Source organism: Schistocerca gregaria, chromosome 9 (genome assembly GCF_023897955.1).
Source record: "Schistocerca gregaria isolate iqSchGreg1 chromosome 9, iqSchGreg1.2, whole genome shotgun sequence".
Lineage (NCBI taxonomy): Eukaryota > Metazoa > Arthropoda > Insecta > Orthoptera > Acrididae > Schistocerca > Schistocerca gregaria.
The window spans coordinates 254,401,046-254,414,828 of record NC_064928.1 but is presented as its reverse complement, the minus strand read 5'-3'; the positions used below and the strand labels follow the sequence as shown (position 1 = coordinate 254,414,828).

At 39.8% G+C, this 13,783-nt stretch overlaps 1 protein-coding gene across 2 annotated transcripts in view; it reads left to right on the top strand.

Annotated features, from left to right (window-relative positions):
• LOC126291581 (uncharacterized) overlaps nt 1-13,783 on the top strand; it is a 172,685-nt gene that overhangs the window by 100,324 nt on the left and 58,578 nt on the right. The window contains exons 8-9 of one of the 2 annotated variants that reach the window (XM_049985113.1): nt 720-945; nt 2,099-3,264. The exons of the other annotated variant lie outside the window; for it this stretch is intronic. Of the exons in view, the coding sequence (XP_049841070.1) occupies nt 720-945; nt 2,099-3,264 (1,392 nt within the window). The remainder of the gene's footprint in view (nt 1-719; nt 946-2,098; nt 3,265-13,783) is intronic. 2 annotated transcript variants of the gene reach the window in all.

Below are 13,783 nucleotides of genomic sequence, written 5' to 3'. Positions count from 1 at the left end.
AGAACAAATATAAGTGGAATCTCTTGTAGCTGCATTCTCTTTGAAAGTTTTGTGAGATTTAAAAATTTCATAGCAGAAAATTGCCAACATAGTGAGACTAACAGTAGATATCTAGCTTCACTTGTAAAGATATAAATAAATTGTAAAGACAGCCATTTTATATTGAAGTATGATAATACTATATGTGTGAACAATTTACCATATCATTTGTCTGATGGTTAGTGCTGAATGATTTTTGTCTTAAAATGTCTCTTCTGCCTTTAAGTATATTTAAAAACTACCAGTAAGTTTTTAGTAGGTTGTGTTTATTTGTATTTACTGGCACTCGATTGGTAAATAAATGAGGTACTGCATATCAGCTGATTTCTCCATGCCCAAAGCTAATCAGACCTTTTGTTATAACACAGAATTGCTTTCTGTTTAAGACCACTGACTCAGTTCTGTACCTTTGTTGAATGTGACTTTCCAGTTACTTTCATTCACGTGTGCATTATTTAACGGTCCAATTTTACTTTGCATGGAAAATGTGGTCTTACCTACGCGCATTAAAAAGTATTGGATCGGTTATGTCTAGCTCAGTGTACATATTCTTTTTGGAGTTATCCTTTCACACTCATCCCCCGTGTTTCCACCTTTCGTTCCTACGTTCCCTCGAGATCTGAAATTCAGGGGAACGGACCAGCGACGTGCCAGCGCCGAACAGAACCCCCGGTTTACAGGGTTTGCACAGTAAATGCAGGAGCGACAGCCACAGCGACGGTGACTGTGACCACTGGTGAAACAGTTTTGGGACCGGCAAAGAAGTACGGAGTCTGTACCATCCAGTGCCCAGGTTTGCTGGGGACGGTGCCATCGCTGCAGTGCCAACTCTGTCTCTGCCTGTACCACTCGGAGTGCGTGGGCCTCGGGTCTATTAACACCAGCATGCGTAACTACATCTGTAAGGTTAGTTAAGACTCCTTACTCTTTACGTTGTGTAGTTTTGAGTGTGAAACTGTAGTTTTGAGTGTGAAGCAATAATATTATTCTTTCGTTTAGCACTGAAATGTGTGCCAGAATGTATTATCTTCCTGATATTAAATGGATGTGCTAGGCTGAGGCCTAGGAAGTGGATGACAGAACAAGTGACTAGCTTTGGTTTCGTCTGTGATGTGGTATCAGATGGCTTTTAGTATTGTACATTAGACTGAGCTTGGCACATGTCATCTGTCAGGAGGGTCCAGTAAGTTTCTAAGCTTAGCTTAGTGTCTACTTTTTATATTTGTATAATGGACCACATACAGGTTGCCCTTCTTTGATAATGCTGTAATTGTAGCTTGCTACATGCATAGTTTTTAAACGGTATATAATTGGAAATGACTTATCTACTGTAGATTTAAAGAAAAGTGCTGATGATGTGATGCCATCATTCAGTTTTACATTCTCGCATTCTGGCTGCACCGTAAGTGTGTGTGTGTGTGTGTGTGTGTGTGTGTGTGTGTAGATAACAGATTGCAAGTGAAAGTATACCTAGGCTTGTGGTGACTGACAAACAGGTGTGCATTGTTGCAGAAGGCTGTTTGTTCTTTTTGGTTTACATGCTAGATACACTAACCCATCTTCAGGCCATACAATCACTTATATGAACATATGTCATGTAATGCAGGATTTGTGTAGTATGAGCATGACCCAGTTTGGGAACATTTTGTATTGTGCCGGTCTTATTACTCAATCTTTAGTCTTCATAGAAAACCATTGTGGCAATAGCAGGTCTGTGTTTGTGTGTTTCAGACAAATCTATTCAATCGTCAGAATGGGATAAATTTCATTTATTAACTGCTGTATACCTATAGAAAGTATAGCATTATTTCCCCCCGAAAACAGCTTTATTGTCATTTGCAGTTTGTGATGAATATTTTAGCAGCAACTAGCCCCTTTTTTCTTAATATCTTAGCACTAAGTGTAATCAAAAGTAAAAAATGAAAATAAAATGCAGACTACTCTTAGTTTTTTTTAAAATCTAATACAGCTTTACTTTAATGGTGTTGTGCTATGCCAGTGAATGTTGCTAATTTATTTTATTTCATTAATTAATTAATTAACTTATTTATGTTTATAGAACTGCCAGCTCGAGAAGGATAAGAAGTCGACCTCCGTGACCACGACAGTCGTGACTGCAGCACCCCCTCCTTTAACACCCATCAGTTCCCTAGAAGGCCCAAAAAATGGTCACAGTTCTGTTAACAGTTCTACAATGAGAGGTGCACAGCCAAGTGGCGTACTGCCCCCACTGAGACGATTTCCTAGACAGGACAATAAAACCTCACTGGCACCCTTTGCTGCCCCTACTGCAGCCTGTGCCCCTCTGTGCTCCTCCGTATCCACTAATACGACTGGAACGATGACTAGCGCCGTCCCCACCTCAGCCACATCGGCTTCTACGAAGTTCGTTATGGTGCCGACATACGTGCAGACCGAACAGCCCTCGGCAAGACCCGGTGCTCCGCCCCCACTCGCACGACTGCCGAGGCAGGACGGTAAGACTGCGCCTGTGGGCATCGCTGCTCCTAATGTGGCTTCTCTCTCCCTGTGCTCGTCCGTTCCTACGGGTACGACCGGTACGACGTCCTTCGTGGGGGCCGCTTCTTCCCAGTCTCCCTCTCCGAAGTTAGTCATGGTGCCGACATATGTCAAACTGGACCAGGCCGACAGAGCTACGCAGACACTGACGAATGCGGTAACTACGGTGTCCATTGTGGGCTCTGTCACTACTTGGTTGCCACCCTCGTCCCAGATACGCGTGTCGGGACCTGGGGGCTGCCTGAGGCCCCCACTCCCGGCGGTGTCCCCCGCTGCTGCGACACTGACCGGATGCCCGCCGCCCCCTCCCCCTGTCTCCCAAGGGCTGATGAGAGCCGGCGGGCGACGCTACATCGTATTGCCTAAGCACAATGTGCTCTCCGTGTCTCCTGCCGGGGCCACGCTGACCACCCGTCCAGCAGGCCCAGATGCGGTCACGGCATTTTCCGCCCCCCGGGGCATGACCCCCCTTTGCGACATCCGTTCGCAGTTGCCCCCCTCGACGCAGACGGCGTACCTGATCGGAGCCCAGAATCCACCTGGAGTGCTTTTGGTGCCCGTGCTGGGGTCGCCGGGGGCCAGTGTTCCGGGCATGGGGGCAAGCCTGCCCATGAACCAGGACAAGCAGCAGATCCTCCTGGTGAACGGTTCTCCTGCCGGAAGTCCTGGAGGATTTGTCCTGTCGGCGACAGCGGCCACTGGCATGTGAGTGTCCACAGACAGTGTTTAAGAGTTTCTTCTGTCGTCTGTCGCATAATTATTTGTTGGAATCATAACTCTTCTTAGTATTATACAATATTTGCACATGTTGTAAGTAGTAAGTTTAGTTATATTCGTAGTATATGTCTGGATGAACAGACCAGAAATAAAAATATAATTTCCTTGTATTGGTGTAAGACTTCCTTTGTGTTCTGTAAAGATATAACAATATCAGATACATTACTACTGTTGATGCAATCTTAAGTTTAAATCCAGCTTATCCTCTTGGTCGTCCAATGTTTTTCATCCTTCCTGTGCAAAAACGAAGGAAGACCTCATACCACTTGTTGAATTGTCACTGTGGCTGTGTAAAACAAATTGGTTACTTTCATTTTCATCTGATCACTAAATTTATTTTTAGATATGTTGAAATATGTCCCAAAAACACATTTATCTGCATCCTAACACTAATACATATTGTGGAGAGCCTTCCGCCATTCCTACCCAGTTTGTTGTTAACCCAAGATGAAAGTGTCAAACCCACTGTGACTTGGTACTGTGGTGTATGTATGGCGTGTTTGAGGTGGTGGTGGTGGTTGTGCCATAAACATAATTTTTAATGGGAACCTCCAAGCACATTCCTATCATTATTAAGCACCAAAATTTGTTTACAAGTTTAAATCTTTTTTTATTCAAAAACAGGATGTGGTAGTAAAGTATTTGACATGCTTTTTAAGTGTTAGTTTCTTCCAGTTGTCAAATGCAATTTTCAATAAGTGTAACGGTGGTATCTGTATGTTCCTGTTATTGGTCTTGATTCTGCTAGTTAATTTTTAAAAACAAGAATGCTGTGCTTTGTTTTGTGTGTGTGTGTGTGTGTGTGTGTGTGTGTGTGTGTGTGTGTGTGTGTGTGTAATTTGAATCTCTGGGTAAGCTATTTGACTGGAGAATGCTGAATTATGTTATGGCTATGGTGAGTTGGTTCATAGGCATACTACATCCATTGTAACTGTGCACTGTGGCAATCGTACTAACCTTGTGGCTAGTCTACACAGATCAGCCTGATCATAATAGCACGCGGACCAGACATTGTGCCTTTGTCCATGTGTAGTACATTCAGTAAAGCTCCACTTCATTGTAGTAGTATGTGGCATCTGGTCTCAGCCATATAGCATCAAATACCAATACACGGAAACACAAATGCTGTGAATGACAAGTTAGCAGTTTGTTTGTCTCTGATTTGGTGCTCAGTGACACCCAGTTGTGTTTGGTGGGATTAACAAATGTGGGAAATAAGCATAATCAAATTTCACAAACTACTGCAGCGTGTGCAGTTTTTTACTGTGAAACATGGTGTTGTATAGGGAAGTTGTTGACCATAAAGTGGTCAGTTATAATACTAACTTAATCAACACTTTTATGGTGTTACTACCACAAGTTACAGTGAGGCCCAGTACACTCCTACAAAAGAGATGTAATTTATCTATCAGTAGTGGCCACTTCTTGTACTTTCACACTACATGTGGTATCTTTATGTTGTGACATGTTTCATGAAAATACAGACCTTTTCCTGTGCTCCACCAGAAAGAGTTGTATGTAATATGTGAGACAACAGGTACAAGACTGAGGCTGACAGTGTGTGTTGTTACTAATTACATTCCAGTTATGGTTACCTTCAAAATAAGATCCATTTGGGTCCACACAAATCTGCATCTTTCCTATTGCTCAAAACATAAAAATCATTTTCTATTGGGCTATGCAGGTGCCCCTTTGTTGTGTTTGCCTTCCTGCACAGCACAAGGACAGATATGGAGTAAGTTGTAAGTTATGTCACTGAGTTGACCAACTGATATATTATGTCATACTGTAAAGGTGCAATTAGGGATAAAGTAGCAGTCACAGTAAAACATGAATGCAAACTAGCTTTTTCCTGTTGCATAAAGATTGTGTTTTATCTGTTTTCATCTTGTATACATTATCACACCTGCACAACATACAGTAGTATGTGTTATGCTGACAGACTAACATAAGTGGTGTGCGCTCTGTCATTATAGGAATAATTTTAGCAATCTTGCATGTGTTTCTGTACATAATTCCTTTCTTTTGAAGGTTCAATAATGCGTACTTTGTTGTAGTCTGTACTGGGTGTACATAAAGTCTGGGAACACTTTCAATTATTTATTGCACAGGCACTAAACATTATCCAGATGTCATACATATTGCATTTTGAAGAGAAATTCTGAAAGTTTTTTTTTTACGAACATTTGATATGCGAACCAGGAGTGACCCGGCAGACGTCAGTATGATGATCGAATTCTTGCCATACCCGTCCTCCCAGTGTGGCATCGTTGACTGTGACAGTCAGTTCCCGTATTCCCTCCCAGAGCTCTGCCACGTCATGTGGTAGAGGCGGTACATACATCAGATCTTTAACGTGTCCCCACAGAAAAAAGTCACACGGAGTGAGATCTGGTGATACGGGAGGCCATTTTTATGAAACAGCTGCCTCTTCTGTAGCACGTCCGATCCATTGATGCGGCAGCTCCGTGTTCAGGTATTCATGAACTGCATGATGAAAATGGGGTGGAGCCCCATCCTACTGAAAGATGAACGGATAGTCAGATTGCATTTGAGACATCAGCCATTGCTTCAGCATGTCCAGGTAGGAATATCCAGTGACAGTGCTCTCGGCGAAGAAGAATGGCCTGTACAGTTTTCGATGTGACAAGGCACAAAAAAACATTTACGTTGGGGGAATCACACTCAGATTCAATGCCTTTGTGTGGCCACTTTGTACCACAGATTCAACAGTTATGACTGTTCACTTTTCCTTTAGTGACAAAAGTGGATTTGTCGCTAAAAATTAAGCGATCAGCAATGCCGTCCCCATCCTCATTCAGTTTTTGCAACTGCAAACAAAACTCAAAACGCTTGTCTTTGTCGTCGTCATTGAGCTGCTTCACTAGCTCCAATTTGAATGGTTTCAAGGACAGCTTCTGTCGCAGGACTTTCCACACAGTCATTGAAGCCGTTTCAAGTTCACGGGATGCACGACTCACCGATTTCTTTGGAATCCATATGAATGTCTCTTGTACGCCCTCCACATTCACTTAACTCGCACTGGAGCATCCGCTTCTCTTTGCGACCCGTCGTAACAAATTTGTTGTGCCAATGGTAAATTATCTTCCTTGTTCGTGGCTTCTTACCGTACTTGGTTCTAAACATCTGTTGAACAGCTGTAGCACACTTGTTTTTGTTGAACTTCAACACACAGAAAGTTCACTCTGCACCTGAACTTGCAATGTTTGCGACTAGCGCTGACTATCAGCAAATTACCAAACTACGCTGTGGTGGTATACATGAAACAAAACTTTCAGGGTTTCTCTTCAAAATGACATAAGTATGATGTCTATACAGTGTTTTGCTCTTGTGTAGTAAATAATTGAAAGTGTTCCCAGACTTTATGTGCACCCTGTATAATAAATTCAATTACTCACTGCTACATATTTAGCATTGCAGTTTTTACAAACCAAAACTTAAATTTTTAAGTGAATTCACAAGGCTATATTAATACCAACAATTAATATAATTTGCCATTATCTCAGTTTATTCCAACCTGTGATGCACTTATTGTGAACTCTTATTTGTAATAACACATACACTGATGCTGTAGTTCTATTCCAACCACCAAGCCCAATGAGGTTGTGTGATGTTATTGGTGGTTGCCCTAATGTTCCCCGCCGAGTTTGGCAGTGTAACTATAAAGAATGGCACTAACCTGTGCTTTCATGAAATGTCACAGTTCAGTTAGAAATCACACATTAAAAAAATTCTTCAATATTTAGTCATTAAGATGGTGGTAAGATCCTGTAAGTTTTGGTGGAAACCGTGTATTTAAAATGAAAATATTAATGGTAGGGATATGATTAATATGTCACAAATTTCAAAATAATTCTTGAGTTTCAGCTTCTTTCAGCATTGCACATATGTTTGTAAAGTAAAACAAATAAAATGTACTAAGCAAAAATGTTGCAGTGATAGTTGGTCAATGGCTTACATGTAAAGTAACTTTCTTTTTTATCCGGGTGGGGATGGGATAACAAATGAAAATTCATTGTTCCAGATTTATATTTTGTGCATTGTAGAAGGGTTTTGTAATATTGGGTAGTACTATTTGCCCTTCACAGAGAGAAAACTTGGACAGCTTTCCAACAGTCGTGTCATGACAGTCTGTTTCTGTTGACATGGCACTGAATATACCAGGTACCATAGGCATTCTTAAGTGACCAGTGAGAGAGGAAAAACATATGTTTTCCCTCACCAAATTATTTGTGAAGTCCTGGAGTGTACCGTGACGAGTATCGATACTATTAGTAATTTATTCTCTTCCAGAGCATCTTTCCATTAGCAATGAGAACAACTTTTTTTTATTTGTGCGATGTTTTACTATCTTGAATGTATTAATTTGTGTGTTTTATTTTTACAGATACTCCCAAATGTTTATGAATGGTGGTTACAGTTTTCCTTTTCCCTATCCAACCAACCTGTCACTACCTCTCTGTTGTTGCAACAGTATTTGTTTTCTTTTTCTCATTCCTGCAGAATAAGTCTCAATATGTTCTGATTAATTGTAACTGGTAGGCATGTCTATGAAAACTGCAGTGTTAAAAGGACACATTGTAGACTTAAAAAATAAGATACCCCTGTCATTAGTTTTGGTACAGAGGAAGAAGCTTGATATCTGACACTGAAATTTTGTTTCTGGTGTTTTATATATGGATAGTGACTTTAAGAATATTTTTGTATTCAAGGCATAGTACACAGACAGTATATTTTTTATAAGCTATGCTTACTGTAATTGTATAAACTGTAAGTGATGAAATATGTTGGCAATTTTCTTTAAATTTAAGAATTAATTCCAGAGACCACCATTGTATAGTAAAATCTCATTAGTTTGCTGAAGTTTTGTATGTTACCATTAAGAGCATTAATTCAGTCATAGTCTTGCAGTGAAAGAGCATCTAGTTGATTTCAAGGACTAAATGATAATTATTTGTGGCAGATGATGTGTATACTGTGTAATATACATTTTCTTTTGTATTTTACAAGTATGAAAATTCTGACTGCTTAAAAATAAGTTGTTACAGATGTTTTGGACATTTACTGTCACTTGCCCAAGATGTTACAGAACAGTTTTGGCGTAGTACACTCAAATGATAAAGTGTTTATTTGCAGCAAAACAAAATTTTATATTGGGAACTTTGGATTGCATTCTTTAGGAACTCGCGTTTACTTACGTTGTGATACTGAACACAGGAAGTGGTTTGAAATATGGAAATACTACAAGAAATGCGTGCTCGAACATGAATGTAGTTTCTAGCCGAGCCTGTCGGTTGTGCTGTTGTATTTGACCACAAACGACATCTGTGCAGTATCTGCAAAATGTTGTAAGTGTCAGAACAATGTTCTGTGTAGTTGCAAGTGCATTACGTTGGAGCTACGTGAATTCGAATGTGGGCATATTGTTGGTGCTCGTATGGTGGGAGCTTTCATAACTGAGGTGGTCACTAGAGCTACAGTATTGAAGATTTATACCACATACAGAAAAGCAGAATAACATCATCACAACGGGTCCAAAGTTTGTTTTGAGGGATTGTGATCGAAGGTCATTGAAGAGGATTGTGATGAAACATAAGCAGGGTGAGCTGGAATTACAAACCTACTCATCAATTATGCATATGTACAGAACAGTAAAACGTGATGCCAAAGCCATAAAAGCTGGAAGCAATGGAAGAAAGTCGTTTGTTCGATTGAGTCTTATTTCACACTGTTTCCAGCCTCTGGCCAAATTTACACCCCAGGAGGGAAACATGGTGGGAGCTCAGTGATGGTTTGGGCGCTCATATTGTAGTATTCAATAAACCCTACTATGCAAGGTCACATTACTGGCTAGGATTATGTGACCGTTTTGGCTGATCAGGTTCTTCCTATAGTAAAATGTTTGTTCCCCAATGGTGAGGCTGTGTTCCGTGATGGCAGGGCCCCAGTTCACTCAGCTCATATAATCCAAGACTGGTTTGGTGAGCACTAGGATGAATGCACGGTAATGTTTGTGCTTTTGGTTTGTCCATATTTTTGTCAATCCACTGTATCTGAGACATAGTTCATGGTCTTAAGGGATAATTTACTGCCTAGTGCTTCATAGCCTGGTGAGGTGACAGTCTCAATTTATGTAGACAGATGGTGAATTTATGTAATGTTAAAATACATTATTGCTAGAAGTGAATGGCCTCCTAAATAACTGCAACAGCTGTGGAGTAACCGAACAGTGTTAGAGATACTGAGTTGAGTTTCAGTGAACTCCGTTACTAAATGAACATTGGAAGCAATGCATTTGATGTATTCAGTGCCAAGACTTTCAGTCTCATCATATGTTGCTATTGAAAATAGTACCTATCTCTGCACACTATAACAATGAAAATAATCAGTTATTGATCATATAACTTAAATGGATAGATGATAAATCTACTCAACAAGTGGTGGCAGGGGAGCATACACAAAAGGATTTAGCTTTTACAAGCTTTCGGAGCCAATGGCTCCTTCTTCTGGCAGACTAGTTGAAGGGGAAGGAAGAGGGATGAAGGAAAAGAACTGGAATGGTTTAGGGAAAGGAATACAGTTCAGAAAAGTCAATCAGAATTCCAGGTCAGTGGAGGCTTACCAGTCAGGATGAGAAGGGAAGACTGATTTTGGGGACTGCACTAGATGAGATTTGAAAACCAGATTATGGTATAGGAACAGCTTTACCATACTCTTAAGAAGAGTAATTATTTTCTTCCATATATTTGATTGTAGCACAAGGAGACTTTTTTCAAATATGAATTTGTTCCATAATTGTCTGTGCTAAAACACTATGAGAGAAAACCAACACAGTTTTTTAGGCCTTCCCTTCTTTCCTGTCCTGACGCTACAGAATATTCATATTGTGGAATAACTTTAGAAACGTGAATGCAATGACACAAGAGTCCCCATACGGACTGCATTTTACAAATTATTTTGCATCACCCACATAGTATTTCAGATATTTATGTTTCTTTGAAATTTGTGGCAGTACCGATTTCCATGTTGTCCCACCATTGTTGTTATGTTTTATTAATTTAATAAGTTCTGTGGTACAGTGTAGAAAAAGATCTGTTGTGACAAAGTGAATAATCATATCAATCAACCGTATTTTGGCATTCACACACACACACACACACACACACACACACACACACACACACACACACACACACACACACACACACTTTCATGTGTTCACTGTGCTGAGATCTGGAATAAATTGCAGAAATTTTCTTTTCTTGAATCCCCGTGAGGTATGTGACGAGGCATGTACTGTCTTCAATTACACAATTTTTTGAAAAATTAGGGAAATAAATTATCGCTTGGGGGAGGGGAGCGATCATTCAGGTAATATGTAATGTATGCTATGTAAAAATTTAGTAAAAAATATAAAGTGCCCTCAATTTAGATATATTTGTTGGCTGTTTGTAGCAGGTGAGTTTGTTTTCTGTTGCAACCATATAAATGGATGACTCTTGTACCTAAATATGATTAATATCTTTAGGTTTGGTTCCACAGTCATTTGAAATTTCATAAGGGCAACATTATTTTTACTGAGAGTGTATATTTGTGTTGCAAATCTTAAACATGACTGCAAAATCGCAACTGTGTACATCTAAAGAGGTTGAGACAAATCAGCCAACCAGTTACGAACCAAAGGTTTATTAGCCCTTGACCAAGGTTTTGATATTTCTAACAGTGGGCATCTAATTTTGTTGTGTTTTGAACAGTCTGTGAACATGTAAGCTGAGTACTGCAAAATGGAGCTCAGTACCTGTTCCCACTCGTGCTGAGAAACTCTTTGTATATCAAATGACTTATATTCAGGGACTTGGCCACTTGAAAGCAGCCAGACTAGGCCAGTATTGCTTGGTATAAACACTAATGTATGGTCATTGCAGAAGTAATGCAGTCTTTCAACTAACTGAGTATAATTTGTGATGGTTTGGCTCGGGTCTTTCTGTACAGATTAGTAGTTCAGTAAAAGAAAATTTTGTTGAAGAGTCTTTAAAAGATGAGAAAGGATGTAATGGCAAATCATGAGTTCATAGTCTAAACTGCAATTTAAAGTCACACAGAACATAAATATATGCAAATTATTTATTCTTCCTCAGAGTGGAAACTGCTGTTTCCAAATATTGCAGCAGACTGGCAGATACATGAACTAATCTACAAATTAGCTTCCATTATACAGAGTAGACTCATACAGAGATGATGTCAGCAACCAGCCAAGTTTTATTATGATATTTATTTATTGAAGTAGCACCATTACCACTTTCAAACTGACAGATTCATCTCAGACAGCTCGTACACATTAAAATACCTTTTACAAAGGGTTGTAGGAAAGTTTTGTAATACGATGCAGCAATAAGTCAAGGGGGCTTATTGTTGCCTTCTGAAGAAGAAAGTGATAGATGTTTTTATTTTATTTTTATTTTTTTATTTTAATTGAGTGGATTTGTGGAGCGTGTTGTTTTGGACACACAGAAGACAGTCACAGCTAAGAGGTACACTGAGCAGTGCCTGCCAGAGGTCATCCAATTTTTGAAGAACCTGCAACTGAATCAAGAATGGACACTTGGTTCCTCCATCATGACAATGCTCCAGCTCACTGTGCCAAAGCATGCAACAAATATTTATGGGGTACAGGAGTGAAACTTCTTGAGCACCCTCCTTACAATCCAGATTTTACTCCTTGAGACTTTGTACTGCTTCTTCATGTGAAAATGAATCTGAAAGGAGTGCAGTTTGCAAGTGATGAGGACCTCCTGAAGGTGTGGACAATGGGTGTGCTTTACTCTTTACAAAAACTTGGGAGAACTGGTTTAGTGATTGGTTTCGGAGGATGAAGAGGTATATTCAGTGTGGTGAAAATTACTTTTAAAAAATTAAATAACTAAAGCTGTATTACACAATTTTCCTAGTACCCTTTGTGCATTAGCTTTCGCTTTTTGTGTCCCCAAAACTTCCTTGTATGGTGGTGCCCTACACCAAAACAAGTGTGAGAGAATGTGTTTATTTGTGACCTCTGTCTCTGGCAAAACAGAGAAGAAATGGTTTGGATAACATGAGACAGGAATGCTGTTTATGAGAGACAAAGCACCATTATATGTAAAGGTAGTTGTTTACCATTTGCAATGATCTCAAATGGTAGTGTGCTTCACACTTTTCTTTCTTCCATCTCCTCTTGGCATTACCTGCAAAATGTATTTTTATCCCATCACTTCACACTATTCTTCAGTAATTTATCATAAACCGCTTTTGAGAATTCACCAGTTAACCATCTGTAATTAGTGTATTAACAACAATATGGAAAGGATAGATTGCTACACACCACATAAAATAGGTGTTGACTCACAGACAGGCACAGTGAAAAAGAATACAAGAAATATTTCATTTTTTAGGTTGACTCTTACACAGAATGTTACAGCAGCCAGCCATTTTGTAAAACGCTATTTATTTATTTAAACAGCACCATTACTGGTTTTGAACCAACGGGTTAATCTTCAGACGGCTAGTTCAAGTTTTACATTAGTTTCACCTTTTGTTTCCCCACCTGATGGAACTTCCTGCCCTACAACCAAAACAAGATGTGAGACAACATCTTTTTAAGTATAATTGTGACTCACAACGTTTTTAAGTGACAAAAACAAATTATTATTAAATGGAAGATGTTTCGGTTACTTATGATGAAGAATCCGCACCATTATGTTCCAGTGCAGGAACATAATGGCTTGGATTCTTCATCGTAAGTAACAGAAACATCATCCTTTTAATAATGACCTGTTTACATCACTTAAAATCGTTGTGAGGCACAATTACTGTTCAAAAGATGTCTCACATCTTGTTTTGGTTGTAGGGCACCACCACCCTAGAGAAGTTCCATCAGGTGGGTAAACGAAAGGCGAAACTTGAACTAGACATCTGAAGATGAAACTGTCAGTTCGAAACCAGTAACGGTGCTGTTTAAATAAATAAATAGCATTGAAAAAGTGGCTGGTTGCTGTAATCTTCTGTGTAAAAGTCAACCTTAATTTTGTAGACAGCCATGGACTGAAAATGACATTTTTTTGACAAAATAGCATAAATATTTCAGTTTTCAGAGGCACAGTGAAAAAGAATTCTAGAAATATTTCAGCTTTCAGCCGGAGTCCTGTAAGGAAGAAGTGTGGATAAGGGAGGAAGGCACGATAGGGGTGGAAAAGCTGCTATTGCAGCCTGTGGCAGGTTGCAGGGATGTGGAGGGGGGAGGATAGGGCTGCTAGGTCTAGCGTCAAAGAGGCAGTGGGTGGGGAAGGTAAGAAGGAAGATGTAGAGAAGCAGAAAGAACATTGGTGGGATAGAAGGTGAGTGTAGTACTAGTACCGTAGTGGGGGTAGGCATGGAAATAGGCAGGTGGAGG